The sequence below is a fragment of the Triticum urartu genome, chromosome 7 (genome assembly GCF_003073215.2).
Source record: "Triticum urartu cultivar G1812 chromosome 7, Tu2.1, whole genome shotgun sequence".
NCBI lineage: Eukaryota > Viridiplantae > Streptophyta > Magnoliopsida > Poales > Poaceae > Triticum > Triticum urartu.
The window spans coordinates 567,998,086-568,016,308 of NC_053028.1; the positions used below are offsets into that span (position 1 = coordinate 567,998,086).

Consider the following 18,223-nt stretch of genomic DNA (forward strand, 5'->3'; position numbering starts at 1 on the left):
GGGATGCCATGAATACCGCATAGGCTATCTTTTGATAATGTGGGTATCGTGATTTGCATGGAGTGAGGACAGTGGATACATAGTATACCAGCTTTTGAAGAGGGAATTTATGTCTGGCAACTTCTCGTTCGACGACGAGCACTGCGCTTACAACTTGATGAGTTGCCGCAATGTACAACAGCATTGGTTCACCGATGTTTGGCGCGGCCAGGATTGGGTTGGTTGTCAAAATGGCCTTTATTTCTTCCAATCCAGCTGTGGCAGCGTCCGTCCACTCAAAGTGTTCGGTGCGCCGAAGGAGGCGATAAAGGGGTAAAGCCTTTTCTCCTAAGCGGGAGATAAAGCGGCTTAGAGCCGCCACGCATCCAGTTAACTTCTGGATTTGTTTGAGGTCTGTTGGGGTAGCCAACTATGACAAAGCTTGGATTTTGGCCGGATTAGCTTCAATACCTCTACTGGAGACAATGAAACCCAAGAGCTTTCCGGCTGGTACGCCGAAAACGCATTTTTCCGGATTAGGCTTGATGTCGTATGTTCGGAGGTTGTCGAATGTGAGCCTCAAGTCGTCTATCAAAGAGTCGACGTGCTTGGTTTTGATGACCACATCGTCTATGTATGCCTCTACTGTTTTGCTGATTTGTTTCTCTAGACATGTCTGAATCATGCGCTGATATGTTGCGCCAGCGTTTTTGAGCCCAAAAGGCATTGTGTTGAAACAGAAGGGACCGTATGGTGTGATGAATGCCGTTGCGGCTTGGTCGGACTCCGCCATCTTGATTTGGTGGTAACCGGAGTATGCGTCGAGGAAACACAATGACTCGTGTCCTGCGGTAGCATCGATAATTTGATCGATGCGGGGGAGGGGGAAGGGATCCTTTGGGCAAGCTTTATTGAGGTCCTTGAAATCGACACAAAGGCGCTAGGATTTATCCTTCTTTGGTACCATCACCAGGTTTGCTAGCCAGTCCGGGTGTTTTATCTCTCTGATGAATCCTGCCTCCAATAACTTGGCTAGTTCCTCTCCCATGGCCTGTCTCTTAGGTTCGGAGAAACGCCGAAGAGCTTGCTTGACCGGCTTGAATCCCTTTAGGATATTGAGGCTATGCTCGGCCAGCCTGCGTGGGATTCCTGGCATGTCTGAGGGGTGCCAGGCGAATATGTCCCAATTCTCGCGCAGGAATTCTCGTAGTGCGGCGTTCACTGCGGGGTTTAACTGTGCCCCGATGGAGGCTGTTTTTGTAGGGTCCGTTGGGTGGACTTGGAATTTGACTATTTCATCCGCTGGTTTAAAAGAGGTGGACTTGGATCTCTTATCGAGTATCATGTCGTCCCTGTCCACTGTGGAGCGTAGCGTGGTTAATTCCTCGGCCGAGAGGGCTTCGGATAATGCCTCAAGGGCCAGTGCGGCTGTTTTGTTTTCGGCGCGGAGTGTTGTGTCCGGATCACTGGCGAGAGTGATGATTCCGTTGGGCCCGGTCATTTTGAGCTTCATGTACCCATAATGGGGTACAACTTGGAAGATCGTGACTGCCTCACATCTTAAAAGGGCGTGGTATCCACTGCTGAACGGGGCCACTTGAAATGTAATTTCTTCGGACCTATAATTATCTGGAGTACTGAATACCACATCTAGTGTGATTTTCCCGGCGCATCGTGCCTCCCGACTGGGTATGATTTCTCTGAAGGTTGTGCTACTTTGCTCAATGCGGCTCCAGTCTAATTCCATTTTTTGAAGAGTTTCCTCGTAGATGAGGTTTAATCCGCTGCCGCCGTCCATGAGTACTTTGGTGAGTCGAAAGCCGTACACAATTGGACTGAGGACCAGTGCGGCTGGTGCTCGGGCTGTTCGGAATTTAGGTTCATCACTGGCATTGAAGGTAATAGCCGTGTCACTCCATGGATTTATGCTGCGACGTGGCAGATTTCAGCCATGCTGTGGAGTTTTTGCTTGCGCCTATTATTTGACGCAAATGTCTCAAAGACTGTTAACACCGTATTGTTATCCACGGGATGGTGCTCTGTGGCATTTGGGATAAGAAGATCCTCACCACTTTTGGCCACCTGCCGGAGTATCCAACATGCTCTAAGGTTGTGTGTTGGTATTGTATCCGCTGTACTATGAATTTTGCAGGGTCCATTGAGCCATCCCTCCAGTACGGTTCCATGCCCTATAGAGGGTTTTTGCTTTTTGGTAGTTGACCCGGGTGTCTTTTGATAGTGCACCCTTTTATTTCGGACTAGGTTCGTATTTAGGGCCGGATTATCCCAAAAGTTTATTTCGGTTTTCCAAGCACTCTCCATCGCACATACTTTCGTACTATGGACGCCAAGTCAGCGAAGCGTGATATCTCACGGCGATTTATGGCGTTAAGGATTCCCTTGTCCGTGCAATTATTGCAGAAAAATAAGATTGCGTCTTCCTCGCGACAGTCCTTAACCTTGTTCATCGCAAGGAGGAATCTGGCCCAATAGTGATGTACTGTTTCCTGGGGCTCTTGCCTGATGTGGGAAAGATCGCTTATGTTTGGGTGGGTGGGTGTAATTGAATCCGAACCCTTACCTGATCTTGGATCCAGGGGCCGAGGAATTTCCCATTTTGGAAATTCTAGTTCTGGGGTGTTGCCCGATAATCCTGGCCCGCTGCCTGACTCTAAGTTCAGGGATTGGATGTTGTCCTCCCGCGAACGGGTATCCGGCTCGGAGAGCTCAGGAATCCGGACATAGTTGGTCCTCAATATGGAGGAGAGGTCGCCGCATTGTTCCTCCACCACTGCAATATGATGGGTGACCGGAGGAGAGTTAATCTCCCTTTGATCGGGTTTAAGCCCAATCCGATCATAGTCCATAGCGACTCCCAGGGTGGCGATGCGATCCAAGAGCTCATTTAGGGAGGCGAGCTCCATCGGATCCATCTATTCGGCGAGTGCCGATTTGACGTGGAGGTTGTTTTCAATGACCCGAGAAGTCATCGTCAGCGCGGCGGTCAAACAGGCGGTCATGATGAAACCGCCTAGCCAGAGAGTTTAGCCGACAGCCAAAGCTCCCCCAACAGTAGTACCGTCTTTAAAGATGAGACGAGACATCCTTCCTTCTGGCGACATCACAGAGGAACTCTCAATGAAAGCACCAATGTCGGTGTCAAAACCGACGAATCTCGGGTAGGGGGTCCCGAACTATGCGTCTAGGGAGGATGGTAACAGGAGGCAGGGGACACGATGTTTTACCCAGGTTCGGGCCCTCTTGATGGAGGTAAAACCCTATGTCCTGCTTGATTAATATTGATGATATGGGTAGTACAAGAGTTGATCTACCACGAGATCGGAGAGGCTAAACCCTAGAAGCTAGCCTATGGTATGATTGTATGTTGTCCTACGGACTAAAACCCTCCGGTTTATATAGACACCGAAGAGGGCTAGGGTTACACAAGGTCGGTTACCAAGGAGGAGATATACATATCTGTATTGCCTAGCTTGCCTTCCACGCCAAGTAGAGTCCCATCTGGACACGAGATGAAGTCTTCAATGTTGTATCTTCATAGTCCAACAGTCCGGCCAAAGGATATAATCCGGTTGTCCGGATACCCCCTAATCCAAGACTCCCTCACTCACACCGCAGCCAAACCAGTGAACCCTCGTACTCCTCTCTGCGTGGGCTTCCACTGTCGTGTCTTCCCCAGCTCCGCGTCGTCCCCTTCGTAGGCCTCGCCGTCGTCCACCGCCGTGGTGCTCTTGGCGCGGCGTGGTCAATGTGGTCAATGACCGACTTCCATCGGAAAAGTACTGTGCATGGAGACGCTGACAGCTGGGTCCCGGCTGCAGCAAGGAAGTGCCTCCTTATTACGCGCAAAATAATTATTCCTCCACCTGACAGCGGGGACCCATCGGATGGGCCATCGTATTTCGCAAAAAACGTTTGCCCCTGACTGCTGGGACCCACCAGCTACATCTTCGCACACAAGGAAGTGCCTGACAGTCGGGACCCACCTGGTCGAAGCGTACGTAGCGTTGTCATTCTGGTCGCAAACGTGTACGTACATATATACTGGTCAATGTAGAGGCGCGCACGTGTCGTAGTAGAGGCGCGCACGTAGCATGTACATGTACGTACAGCGGCCAGGGTGCAAGAAAGAAAATACGGCCACGTATGTGTACATACGGGCGGGGTCTCGAACGCCTACTCGCGCATACGTACGGCCAGGGCTCGTGTACATGGCTGGGTCGGAACGGAGAAACAGCGTCGTTGTCGTGTTCATGGGGAGGAAACGGAATGCGTCATGTTCATGGGGAGGCAACGGAATGTGTCGTGTTCATGGGGAGGCAACGGAACGCGTGGGAGCCAATCGGCTGGGTCGGAACGGAATGCATGGTCGTGTTCATCGGGAGGGCTTGGATGGAACAGGCGATAGAAACGAGGCCTAGCGTACCGCAAAACGGAGTAAACGACCTTGTGTTCGATCGGCCACGTTCGAAACAGGATCCTGTTCATCGGGAGGGGTCTGGCGTACCGCAAAACGAAGGAAACAGACCTCCTACGGTCGAAATGGGGGTCCTGTTGATCGGGAGGGGTGTGGCGTACCGCAAAACGGACGAAACAGACTTGTGTTGGAGCGCTATGGTCGAAACGGGGGTCCTGTTCATCGGGAGGGGTGTGGCGTACCGCAAAACGGGACTCCACGGGATACTGTTCATCTCCACCGTCGACCCCCTCCAGCCTCCGCGAGCTACTGTTCATCCATCGTCGACCTCCTCCAGCCTCCACCTGCGACTGTTCATCCACGGGCTCCTGTTCATCCAGCCTCCACCGCGCGCTACTCCACCGGCTACTGTTCAACCAGCCCTCTGCACGGGCTCTTGTTCAACCACCCCTCCTCGGGCCACTGTTCACCCTGCCCTCCACCGTCTACTGTTCATCCTGCCCTCCATGAGGTGGTCCTGTTCATCCAGCTCTCCACGGGGTCCTGTTCATCCAGCCCCAACCGGCTTGATCGATTGGGGTCATGTTCATCCAGAGGCAACACCACGGGGTCCTGTTCATCCACCCACACCGGGAACTGTTCATCCAACCCCCCCCCCCCCCCCCCCCCCCCCCCCCCCCCCCCCCCCCCGCAACGCTCACTGTTCATCCAGAGGCAGGATCGATCGGCTTCAGTTAGCACCAGTAGCGAAGGAATCGCTCGATCGGGTTCAGTTAACAGCCATCGATCGATCGCTCAGGTTCAGTAACGCGTAGCCTGCAGTGCAATCGCTTGGGTTCAGTTAGAGCCCAACGCCTCCCTCGGGTTCAGGTAGAGCCAACGCCTCGCACACACGCGCGTACGTGTACGAGAGAAGCACGCATCGCTCGGCCCCCGACCTCCCACCATAACCGGGAACTCCCCGAAATTTTCCTCGCCCTCGCTTCTACCATGGTTTTTTCCGTCATGGACGGCCCAAAGAATGTCATGCAGCTGCGTCTCCGGCCCGCCCAGGACGAAAATCCCATTTTCTGTCATGATTTTTTGTCATAGAAGTAGGAGCCCACCACATCTATGATGATATCGGGTTTTGTCACAATTATCGTCATAGAAGTGTCATATGTATGACAGAAAAAAAATAGTTCAGCCCAAAATGTCACGGATGTGTCTTTTTTTGTAGTGTGACGCGCCGCCCGTGAGGAATCACTGGTAAGGCTGACCGGCGGCAGCCTTGCCATTGATTCCCCGCGGGAAACCGAGGCGTTCAGGGAAGAAGACGCGCGATGTCGCTGACGCGGCGGGCCCGCGGCTCTTTCACGCCAAAATCGCTCGCCTCGGCGCCCCCCAGCGCACCGGCTTCGGCCTGGGTCCGCCGGCGCTAAATTCGGCCCAGGCCGGCGAAAATCGGGCTCCTGGGGGCGCGACTGGGCTGATTTTTCTACGCCGACGCGAAAAAAACGCCTGGGGAGGCCTTTCTGGGGGCGCGGCTGGAGATGCTCTTATGGACAAGATGACTAAGACGCCATTCTCCGGAACAATGGAGCGAGCAACAGACTAGTTGGAAATCATACATACTGATGTATGTGGTCCGATGGATATTGACGCTCGCGGGGGTATCGTTATTTTCTCACCTTCCCAGATGATTTAAGCAGATATGGGTATATCTACTTAATGAAACATAAGTCTGAAACATTTGAAAAGTTCAAAGAATTTCAGAGTGAAGTGGAAAATCATCGTAACAAGAAAATAAAGTTTCTACGATCTGATCGTGGAGGAGAATATTTGAGTTACGAGTTTGGTCTACATTTGAAACAATGCGGAATAGTTTCACAACTCACGCCACCTGGAACACCACAACGTAATGGTGTGTCCGAACGTCGTAATCGTACTTTACTAGATATGGTGCGATCTATGATGTCTCTTACTGATTTACCGCTATCGTTTTGGGGTTATGCTTTAGAGATGGCTGCATTCACGTTAAATAGGGCACCATCAAAATCTGTTGAGACGACGCCTTAGGAACTATAGTTTAGCAAGAAACCAAAGTTGTCGTTTCTTAAAGTTTGGGGCTGCGATGCTTATGTGAAAAAGCTTCAACCTGATAAGCTTGAACCCAAATCGGAGAAATGTGTCTTCATAGGATACCCAAAGGAAACTATTGGGTACACCTTCTATCACAGATCCGAAGGCAAGACATTCGTTGCTAAGAATGGATCCTTTCTAGAGAAGGAGTTTCTCTCGAAAGAAGTGAGTGGGAGGAAAGTAGAACTTGATGAGGTAACAATACCTGCTCCCTTGTTGGAAAGTAGTTCGTCACAGAAACCTATTCCTGTGACACCTACACCAATTAGTGAGGAAGCTAATGATGATGATCATGAAACTTCAGATCAAGTTACTACCGAACCTTGTAGGTCAACCAGAGCAAGATCTGCACCAGAGTGGTACGGTAATCCTGTTCTGGAGGTCATGTTACTTGACCATGACGAACCTACGAACTATGAGGAAGCGATGATGAGCCTAGATTCCGCAAAATGGCTTGAGGCCATGAAATCTGAGATGGGATCCATGTATGAGAACAAAGTGTGGACTTCGGTTGACTTGCCCGATGATCGGCAAGCCATCGAGAATAAATGGATCTTCAAGAAGAAGACTGGCGCTGACGGTAATGTTACTGTCTATAAAGCTTGACTTGTTGCAAAAGGTTTTCGACAAGTTTAAGGAGTTGACTACGATGAGACCTTCTCACCTGTAGCGATGCTTAAGTTCGTCCTGATCATGTTAGCAATTTCCGCATTTCATGATTATGAAATTTGGAAAATGGATGTAAAGAATGCATTCCTGAATGGATTTCTGGAAGAAGAGTTGTATATGATGCAACCTGAAGGTTTTATCGATCCAAAGGGTACTAACAAAGTGTGCAAGCTCCAGTGATCCATTTATGGACTGGTCCAAGCCTCTCGGAGTTGGAATAAATGTTTTGATAGTGTGAACAAAGCATATGGTTTTATACAGACTTTTGGAGAAGCCTGTATTTACAAGAAAGTGAGTGAGAGCTCTGTAGCATTTCTAATATTATATGTGAATGACATATTGTTGATTGGAAATGATATATAATTTCTGGATAGCATAAAAGGATACTTGAATAAGAGTTTTTCAATGAAAGACCTCGGTGAAGCTGCTTATATATTGGGCATCAAGATCTATAGAGATAGATCAAGACGCTTAATTAGACTTTCACAAAGCACATACCTTGATAAAGTTTTGAAGAAGTTCAAAATGGATCAAGCTAAGAAAGGGTTCTTGCCTGTGTTACAAGGTGTGAACTTGAGTAAGACTCAATGCCCGACCACTGCAGAAGATAGAGAGAAAATGAAAAGTGTTCCCTATGCTTCAGCCATAGGCTCTGTCATGTATGCAATGTTGTGTACCAGACCTGATGTGTGCCTTGCTATTAGTCTAGTAGGGAGGTACCAAAGTAATCCAGGAGTGGATCACTGGACAGCGGTCAAGAACATCCTGAAGTACCTGAAAAGGACCAAGGATATGTTTCTCATTTATGGAGGTGACAAAGAGCTCATCATAAATGGTTACGTTGATGCAAGCTTTGACACTGATCCGGACAATTCTAAATCACAAACCAGATACGTGTTTATATTAAACGGTGGAGCTGTCAGTTGGAGCAGTTCTAAACAGAGCGTCGTGGCGGGATCTACATGTGAAGCGGAGAACATTGCTGCTTCGGAAGCAGCGAATGAAGGAGTTCATATCCGACCTAGGTGTCAAACCTAGTGCATCAGGTCCAATGAAAATCTTTTGTGACAATACTGGTGCAATTGCCTTGGCAAAGGAATTCAGAGTTCACAAGAGAACCAAGCACATCAAGAGACGCTTCAACTCCATCCGGGATCAAGTCCAGGTGGGAGACATAGAGATTTGCAAGATACATACGGATCTGAATGTTGCAGGCTTGTTGACTAAGCCTCTTCCACGAGCAAAACATGATCAGCACCAAGGCTCCATGGGTGTTAGAATCATTACTGTATAATCTAGATTATTGACTCTAGTGCAAGTGGGAGACTGAAAGAAATATGCCCTAGAGGCAATAATAAAGTTATTATTTATTTCCTTATTTCATGATAAATGTTTATTATTCATGCTAGAATTGTATTAACCGGAAACATAATACATGTGTGAATACATAGACAAACATAGTGTCACTAGTGTGCCTCTACTTGACTAGCTCATTGATCAAAGATGGTTAAGTTTCCTAACCATAGACATGAGTTGTTATTTGATCAATGGGATCACATCATTAGGAGAATGATGTGATTGACTTGACGCATTCCGTTAGCTTAGCACTTGATCGTTTGTTTACTGCCATTGCTTTCTTCATGACTTGTACATGTTCTTATGACTATGAGATTATGCAACTCCCAAATACCGGAGGAACACTTTGTGTGCTACCAAACGTCACAACGTAACTAGGTGATTATAAAGGTGCTCTATAGGTGTCTCCGATGGTACTTGTTGAGTTGGCATAGATCAATATTATGATTTGTCACTCTGATTATCGGAGAGGTATCTCAAGGCCCTCTCGGTAAAGCACATCATTATAAGCCTTGCAAGCAATGCAACTCTAATGAGTTAGTTGCGGGATAGTGTGTTACAGAACGAGTAAAGAGACTTGCCGGTAACGAGATTGAACTAGGTATTGGGATACCGGCGATCAAATCTCGGACAAATAACATACCGATGACAAAGAGAACAACGTATAGTGTTATGCGGTTTGACCGATAAAGATCTTCGTAGAATATGTAGGAACCAATATGAGCATCCAGGTTCCGCTATTGGTTATTGACCGGAGACATGTCTCGGTCATGTCTACATAGTTCTCGAACCCGTAGGGTCTGCACGCTTAAAGTTCTGTGACGATCGATTTTATGAGTTTATATGTTTTGATGTACCGAAGGTAGTTCGGAGTCCCGGATATGATCACGGACATGACGAGGAGTCTCGAAATGGTCGAGACATGAAGATTGATATATTGGAAGCCTACATTTGGACATCGAAAGTGTTCCGGGTAGAATCGAGATTTTACGGGAGTACCGGAGGGGTTACCGGAACCCCCCGGAGGCTATTGGGCCTTGTTGGGCCATAAGGGAAAGAGAGAGGGGCCGGCCAAGGGCTGGCAGCACGCCCCCTCCCTCTGGTCCGAATTGGACTAGGAGAGGGGGGGTGGCGCCCCCCTTTCCTTCTCTTTCTCTCCCTGCCTTTCCCCCTCCTAGTAGGAGTAGGAAAGGGGGAATCCTACTCCTACTAGGAGGAGGATTCTTCCTCCTGGCGCACCAACAAGGGCCGGCCGACCTTCCCCTTGCTCCTTTATATACAGGGGCAGGGGGGCACCTCTAGACACACAAGTTGATCATGAAGATCTCTCCCAGTCGTGTGCGGTGCCCCCCTTCCACCATAATCCACCTCGGTCATACTGTAGCGGTGCTTAGGCGAAGCCCTGTCATGGTAGCTTCATCAACATCGTCACCACACCATCGTGCTGACGAAACTCTTCCCTTCCCCGAGCTCTACTGGACCGTGAGTTCGCGGGACGTCACCGAGCTGAACGTGTGCTGAACGCAGAGGTGTCGTACGTTCGGTGCCGAGGGTCGGTCGATCGTGAAGACGTACGACTACATCAACCGCGTTGTCATAACGCTTCCGCTTAACGGTCTACGAGGGTACGTGGACGACACTCTCCCCTCTCGTTGCTATGCATCACCATGATCCTGCGTGTGCGTAGGAATTTTTTTGAAACTACTACGTTCCCCAACAGGCTCGGAGGCGGCGCACGGGAGAGGGAGAGGGAGGCTCGGAGGCGGCACACGGGAGAGGGAGAGGGAGGGCTCGGCGGCGGCGCACGGGAGAGGGAGAGCTCGGCGGCTATGGCTGGTGTGGCCAGAGGCGAGGGAGGCCACCGGCTTTATATAGCCGTGCTCGTGTGTAAGCATGGCGGGAGGGGAGGCGTCGCTGCGCCGCCCCGTGACGCGCCGCCCATGAGGAATCAATGGCAAGGCTGACCGGCGGCGGCAGCCTTGGCATTGATTCCCGCGGGAACCGGGGCGATGAGGGCGACGAAGCGCCCGTCTCGCTAACTCGGCGGGCCCGCGGCTTCTTCGCGCCAAAACAACTCGCCGCGGCGCCCTCGGGCGCCCCCTGCGCGTCGGGTTCGTCCTGGGTCCACCGGCGCTGATTTCGGCCCAGGCCGACAAAAATTAGGCTCCTGGGGGCGCGACTAGGCCGTTTTTTCAGCGCCGACGCGTAAAAATCGCCTAGGGAGGCCTTTCTGGGGGCACGGCTGGAGATGCTCTTAGAGCATCTAAGCGTTTGCAGTTCGGGAAAAAATGGCTTTGCGGGCCGGCGCAGACGGCTGCAGAGGCAAACCTCGCAAAATGGAACCGTATAAAAGGATATTCGTGGGATATGCTTTTTTAGGGGGGGTGCGGGGTCTGGTCTGGCGCCGCTCCCGCCGGCCCGCAAATCCGAAGTTTGCACCTCAATTTGACACAAGATAATACAATTTTTTGCTTTTTCAACATCATTGGACACATAGAACATCATCAAATCTTTCCTACAATAGCAAGACCAAAGAAAACAAAAACCATGATTATGCATTTTTAGAAAATTTCCAACTTCCATAACTGCTCCCGCTAGTTGGACCAACATCTTCTCCATGCATTCGTTGGTGATCTGCGGATTCTTGATTTTGCATTCTTCATTCTTCTTCTTTGGTTCTAAAGAAGTAGACGTTGCTTCCCTTCTAGTTGCACATGCAGCCGCTTCATTACCTTCGATTCTACTAAGGAGTGCACGAACGTCTAATAAATTACTTTCTATCAATAAATCAATGTATTCGCCTTACCAAAATCAAAATGAGCATCCATCTTTCTACACACACGATGATGTTCGAAATGAGCTATCGCAATTGAACTAAAGAATGTTGTGCAAAAGACGAATGAAAACAACATGTACCCCGTCGTTTTCACATTTGAAGAACACCCATCCGAGGTGCTTCGGCGCCCCCGAAGTTAGCCGCAACACTGCCCGCGTGCAGTCGTCGCACTGTATGATCGGCATCGGCGAGCCGCAGAGCTGTTGCGCGAGCGCCGGAGCCTGGCGGACGGTCGGCCGAATCCATGCCGCCAAACCGTCGGTGGCGACGACAAGACGAACCTGTACCTGCATGCGGCGATGGGACTTTGCCGGGGCTGCACGAGGTGCTCCCCGACCATTCCATCGCTTGGCGCAGCCACCGGCGGCCGGAAAAGCCAAATCCAGCCGCCCGCGACGAAGGGCCGCAGATCTGCAACTTTTCGGCCCGTCGACGCAGGAGGGGGCGAAGGGCAACCTCGTGCATGTGGCGGCCTTTCGGAGTGATCCCGCCGGCTACTTTCGCCGGAATCGTGGGCGGCGGCCCGGCGGCGGGGCGAGGGGGAGAGGGAAGGTGGTAGGTGGGGAAAAGCGCGGGCTAAAATGTCCTCCCCACCAATCGCTCCCGCTATATGCACCAAGGGCCGGGTGGGGGGGGGACCCGCGTATTCGCGGGTTGGGGTCAAGATTTTGCCGCACCCCTTAAAAAAATTTACGGATGGGCCGCGTTTGCGGGGTCTGTTCGGGCGGGATTTTCCGTGTCGACCCGCATTTTGGTGATTATTTTGCGGGTCAGAGCTTTTTACGGGGTCTGCTAGACATGCTCTTATGCTGCTCTCGGTCTCTGATCGCCGACCGAAGTTATGCTTCAAATTCTTTGGTTCTATCATCATAGTTAAAAAAGATTTTTTTTTTTGGCGATGAAAGATGGCTTGTAGATTTTGATATGGGCCTCGGGAGTTTTTCATTTAAGTCCCGTGTTTTATAGACCCCACATGTTAAAACAACAATATGAAGTGTCATGCTTAATGGTTTAGTAGCAAAATAAAATTTTGGCAACCAAACCATTGCAGCCATGGTAATTAGCAAAACAGTTAGAGGTGTCTAGTTTGTTTGCAGGGCATGCTTGTAATGTGGTATAGCTTTCATGATTTCTTGTAGTTATTATCTTGACCTAAGAGTCTCGGTACAACATGATGAATCTCGAAACAAGCTCTTATCCGGCTTTATATACAAAGCAACAACACCCAAGCTACATGGTGGAACGATACAATTTGGTGAGGTAACCCTCTGACACAGCATACCCCAAATAACGGCCAACATAGCCATATACAACTGTGAGGACGAACAACTAAGCGCGGGACGACCGGATGATGCTTATCTTATCATGACCTAAGTTTACGCACAGGTCAACAACATGTTGAATGGAGCTATGTAATTGTCTTTTCTTTTATTTATTGTCCTGCGGATAAACCTGGGTGATGATAAGATAATCATCGATAGACGTCGACATTGCGTCGTACATGAAGAAGATGTTCTTTGCCAAAGGACGTTGAAGAAAGGAGCCATGACGTCCAGAAAATATTCGATGAAGAAGGGGCTATGTCATATTGTATATACTAATTGTTTATGATGTTAATTCCTTTATGCACCTTATTTGACGCGTGGTAGACATATTTTATAGGATGACCCCTCACTTAAAATATTAAGTTTGATAGTGTTCATCCAACTGTAGCACCGTCAGTAATACACGTTCCTTGAAGTACGACATGTCACATAGGTATGGTATAAGTACGCCATGTCACATAGGTATGGTATATAGATGTGTTGTGTATGAGACGGGTACGAACAATTTGTCCAGCAAGTACACTTGGTTATCTTTAGGAGATAACAAGATCGTCTTGACCTCAGAACACGCCCATCAAAAGATGAACAAGAACTATATGGATATATGATCAACTAGTGGACCTACCGATCTTGTTTCTACATCGGTGATGACACATCGATGGTGCAGTAAGTGAGTCTGGGATCTTGAATCATTAGTAGTCAGTTATGAGTAATATTGATTTTAGTGATAGCACACTTTGATTAATTATTATTTTGAGTTGCACTAATTACAGCAATGTCTAAAGTCTATTTGCATTTACGTTGTAGAATGATGGCTCGCATTACTCTTGATTAGGGCTATGTGGCAGCAGTGATGTCCCTTAGTAGGTTTAATGCCTCCCACGTTCTATCCCCGCTCCGATGGTGCATCTAGCATCGTCGGAGGGCGTGTGGAGGTGTGCCTCTGTCAAATCTCACGGGATTCGGTCGGTGCCGGTCTTCGGCGGATCTGTTCGGCTCCGGTCTTCGTTCTTCTTTGTTTGGATGTTTACGGGTTTGATCCTTCTGATCTACGACTTTCTTTCTCGGTGATGTTTGCTATTCTGGTGCACTGGGAGTATGGGTCCTTAGCATGACGACTTTCCGATTGTCTACTACAATAAGGTTTGTCCGGCTCTGGTGAGGGAGGGGCGATGACGGCGGCGCGCCTTCGGCTCAAGCTGACGCTTGTAGTCGTCGCTAAGTGGTCCACGGACATGATTGAATTTTTTTACCTCTATTGTTTTTGGTATTGCTATTATTAAAGATGAGTAGATTAAAAGTTTCTCAAAAAAAGAAAAATACACTCTTATATTATTGGATGGAGGGAGTAATATTTACGGCATCACTTGTACTAACTTCGTCCTAGTTTATTAGTCCCCTTTGTAATATGTGCTAAACTTTGACCAAAGATTTAACTGACATTGCATGTCAACAAAAAATTATATCGTTGGATTCATATTTAAACATAGTTTTCAATGACATAATTTTTTATGACATGCATGAATATTTTGTTAGTTAAATTTTAGCACAGATTACAATGAGGACCAATAAACTAGGACGAATGTAGTATTTTGCTAATTAGTTCTATGGTCAAAATCTGAGCTAAAATACGAGTAACACATGCGGATAGATCATCGAAACAAGTGCATAACTTGCCACAATGCACACGGGCATGCCAGTATTGAACCTTGGCACTAGCTAGTAGCTAGCTACGCTTTCTGCCACGGGCGGACTTGAGTAGCTCGCGCAGCACCAAGGGGCAGCTTGCCTCCAGATGCTCATACCCGTCCGTCGCCATGACAGCATCAAGAGTCGCCGGAGTTCTGACTATAAACTCCAAGCACTTTGCCTTGAGCAGGGAATAGTTATGCTGCTCCGCGAGAGCCAGAGTCGTCGCCGCCGTGTCGACGCTGATGCCGCCAGAGAGCCTGCCTTCACAAATCAGCTTGAGCCTGTCCAGCCCGTACCTGTCAGCAGCAGCAAGCAGATGCTGAGCCATAGCCGTCACCGTCTCCGTCTTCTCGTCAGCAAGCTCAGGCGCCGTGTCAGTGTAGACGAAGTGCAGCATGGCCTTGAAGACAGCCGCCTCCATGTCCTTGACCTCCGCGTCACGAGAGCTCCTCTCCTTCATTTGCCCGAAGAACTCGGCCATGAGCACGGGGGACCTTGCAGCGAGTATGGCCTTGTGCGCGGCGAAGGACTCGCCGGAGACAAGAAACGTGACGTCCGCTCCGGCCCCGCTCCTCAGGAGCTCGCCGAGGTGCTCGTGCAAGTTGGACGATGGCACCTCCATTATTCCCCTAACCGAGATCGCTGTCAGATCGGGTATTTCCTTCAGCACCGTGATGGTGCACTGCACAGTGAACGAATCGTCCCTGAGACAGGCCGATCTTTCTAGATAGCTTTTTTCAATCAGCAAAATTGGATGCGAGGTGTCCTGCGGATTCTTGAATTTGCCACTGTGCCTCTTCTCTTCGGATGGTTTAAGCTTCCCCCTCGGATCTACCAGGCGACAGCCGAGAGTGGCCTTCACGTTGCGCGTACGGGCTTCGCCGAGGAAGAAGAGCTCCGCCGCTAGCCATGACAGGTACATGGAATGGTGGCCGGGCAGCCCTGCGGAATACAGGCGGATCTCCCAGTCGTACCCGTAGACGTTCCACCTGGATCTGATGCAGCCCTCGAGGCTGTCCATGGTCTTGGTCATGCAGTAGCCGTTGACCCTGAGCAGCCGCACCGAGCGCACGACGTCGGTGAGGTTCGTGCGGGCGCTTGCCATGGCGAAGGCGGGAGAGATAAGGTGGGTAGCACGAGAGGTCGAGAGGAGAGAGTAGTGGAGTGAGAATGGTGTCTTTGATGCGATTTTATTCCAGGACGAGCTTACGAGCCGACTCTTCGGGTGAAGAGATGTTGCAAAGCAATAAACGTAGGTTGGAAGCTAGAGTTATTAATCATTGCATGCGCGCAGTATACCAGCAGTCATCGTTGATTATGACGTTGGAAGTTGGAAGCATTTTTCAGTTGCTGAACATCGTGATCAACGGTGATCAATGATCGAGTAGTGAAACATCGTGTGACTGTTGAGTACTACAGCATTTTCGCTCGATCTTCCGGCATCGTGTGACCGTTGGTACTCGAGGAGTACTCTGTTTTTCTGTCTGGAGCATAAGACTACCCACAGTGAAAGTAACATAGGTAATAACATCACACATATCTAGATAAAATAGATGACGTGACAAACAATAAATGAAGAAAGAGAGAAAAGTAGTAACATAGCTAGTTACTAGTAATATGAGTAACATCACGTATATCAAGGCAAGATGAGTTTATAGCCTAATAAATAAAGTGTTGCATGTTACCACACATATGTTACTCACTATAGAGATAGTAACATAGACTAGTAACATGTGCATGTTACTAGTCTATGTTATTACCCATTGTGGCTAGTCTAAGCTGTGTCGACTGGGACGTAAGCTGTCGACTGGACTCTTCACATAAAGAGGCATTGCATGCCAATAAATGGACGTTGGAGGTTGCATGCGTGCATGCAGTATACCAGCAGTCACCATTGATGATGGGGACGCTGCAAGTTGGGAATACGAAGCATTTTTGTGTTGGTGAACATCGTGTGGCTGTTGGCGTACCGCATTGACAGATCATTTGTTATTCAGCTCCATCTTGCAGCCTCAGATTCAGACCATTGGTGTTCTATTCATGCATCTTTAATTTACCCGAGGAGTCATGGTTACTACGTTTGAGGTGTACAACTACAACCTCCATAAAACCTCCACAATCATTCTCAGTTTCTCATATTGTCTCCTCTACTACTCTGTTCATTCCACTTCCCAGCTATCTCCATGGAAGATACTACCTGCACCACAAACCTCACGGACGTCGTGCGCTCGGTGCAGCTGCTCACGATCAATGGCTACTCCATGACCAAGACCATGGACAGCGACGACGGTTGCATCAAATCCAGGTGGAACGTCTACGGCTACGACTGGGAGATCCACCTGTATCCTGCAGGGCTGTCGAATCGATCCCGTATGTCTTTAGCCTTGAAGCTCGTCTTCGTCGGTGAAGCCCGTACGAGCAGCGTGAGGGCCAGCCTAGCCTGTCAGCTCGTAGATCCACAGGGGGACCTCAACCCCTCCAAAGAAGAGAGGCAAGCAGGGACATTCAAGCGCGCCCAGGACAGCTCGTCTCCCGTTTTCGTCATGGAAATGTCTGCTCTTGAAAAATCTGCCTATCTCAAAGATGATTCTTACACCGTGCAGTCCACCATCACCGTGCTCAAGGAGACACCCGGTTCAGCAACGAGCTCGGTTCATGGAGCGGACGTCCTCCCGTCCTCCGACCTGCGCCGGCACCTCGGCGAGCTCCTGCGGAGCGAGGCCGGAGCGGACGTCACGTTTCTTGTCTCCGGCGAGTCCTTCGCCGCGCACAAGGCCGTGCTCGCCTCAAGGTCTCCCGTGCTCATGGCCGAGTTCTTTGGGGAAACGAAGGAGGAGAGCTCTGCCCGCGTCGAGGTCAAGGACGTGGAGCCGGAGGCATTTCGGTCCATGTTGCACTTTGTGTACACCGACACGGCGCCTGAACTGGATCAATCGCCGGAGACGGTTGTGGTTATGGCTCGGCGTCTGCTTGCAGCTGCTGACAGGTATGGGCTGGACAGGCTGAAGCTGATTTGTGAGTGCAAGCTCTCTGACGGCACTGGCGTCGACACGGCTGCGGCGACTCTGGCTCTGGCCGAGCAGCGTGGCTGTGCCCTGCTCAAGGCCAAGTGTTTGGAGTTCATCGTCAGCACTCCTGAGATCCTTGATGCGGTCATGGCGACGGAGGGGTATAAGGAACTGGAGGCAAGCTGCCCTTCGGTTCTGCGCCAGCTTCTCAAGTCTGCACGTGGAAGAATGTGTAGCTAGTGCAAAGGTCCAAACCGCTCCAGCATTTGTCATCTGTGGCAAATTTTACCTCGTGTCTTTTTTTCTCGAAAATACTAACGCCTACATGATGTGAGTGCTCACAACACCATCCAAACGCGTCTGGAGCCATTAGATGAAAAAGCACGAATCTTGAAGCGTGTCCCAGCCACGTCATCAACTGAGCGTTCGGTCACAAGGACGAACGTGCCGCATGACTAAACGTAGCTCAGTTGCCTCCCGCCGCCCGCACAGAGCCCACTTCCCCACCCATAGCCGTATCTTCTCCCCCTCCCCCATACTCCTCACCACCACATCTCAAATCTCTCATGGTGAGCTCCTGGACGGCGACCAACGCGAGGGTGACGGCGAGGGGATGCTGGGTCGGCATAGCTCCCCATGGCCGTCGAGGGGACGAGCAGGCGGAGGTCCTCGACTACCTCAATGACGACGAGGAGATTGGGGTCGAGGGGACGTCCTCGAAACGCCCGTAGAGGAGAGCCTCGTCGGAGGCAGGATGGGAGGACCATGGTGGCTGAGGCTGGAGTGAGCGGATCTGAGCTCG

The 18,223-nt window shown here is 50.0% G+C and overlaps 2 protein-coding genes across 2 annotated transcripts; one reads left to right on the plus strand and one right to left on the minus strand.

The window, feature by feature from the left end:
• Positions 1–14,447: 14,447 nt before the first annotated feature.
• On the minus strand, positions 14,448–15,518 carry LOC125519093 (BTB/POZ and MATH domain-containing protein 1-like). Its single transcript, XM_048683977.1, has one exon. It carries the CDS (start codon positions 15,516–15,518, stop codon positions 14,448–14,450), a length of 1,071 nt encoding a protein of 356 aa, XP_048539934.1.
• Positions 15,519–16,596: 1,078 nt separating this feature from the next.
• Positions 16,597–17,661, plus strand: LOC125519094 (BTB/POZ and MATH domain-containing protein 1-like). Its single transcript, XM_048683978.1, has one exon. It carries the CDS (start codon positions 16,597–16,599, stop codon positions 17,659–17,661), a length of 1,065 nt encoding a protein of 354 aa, XP_048539935.1.
• The last annotated feature ends 562 nt before the right edge of the window (positions 17,662–18,223 follow it).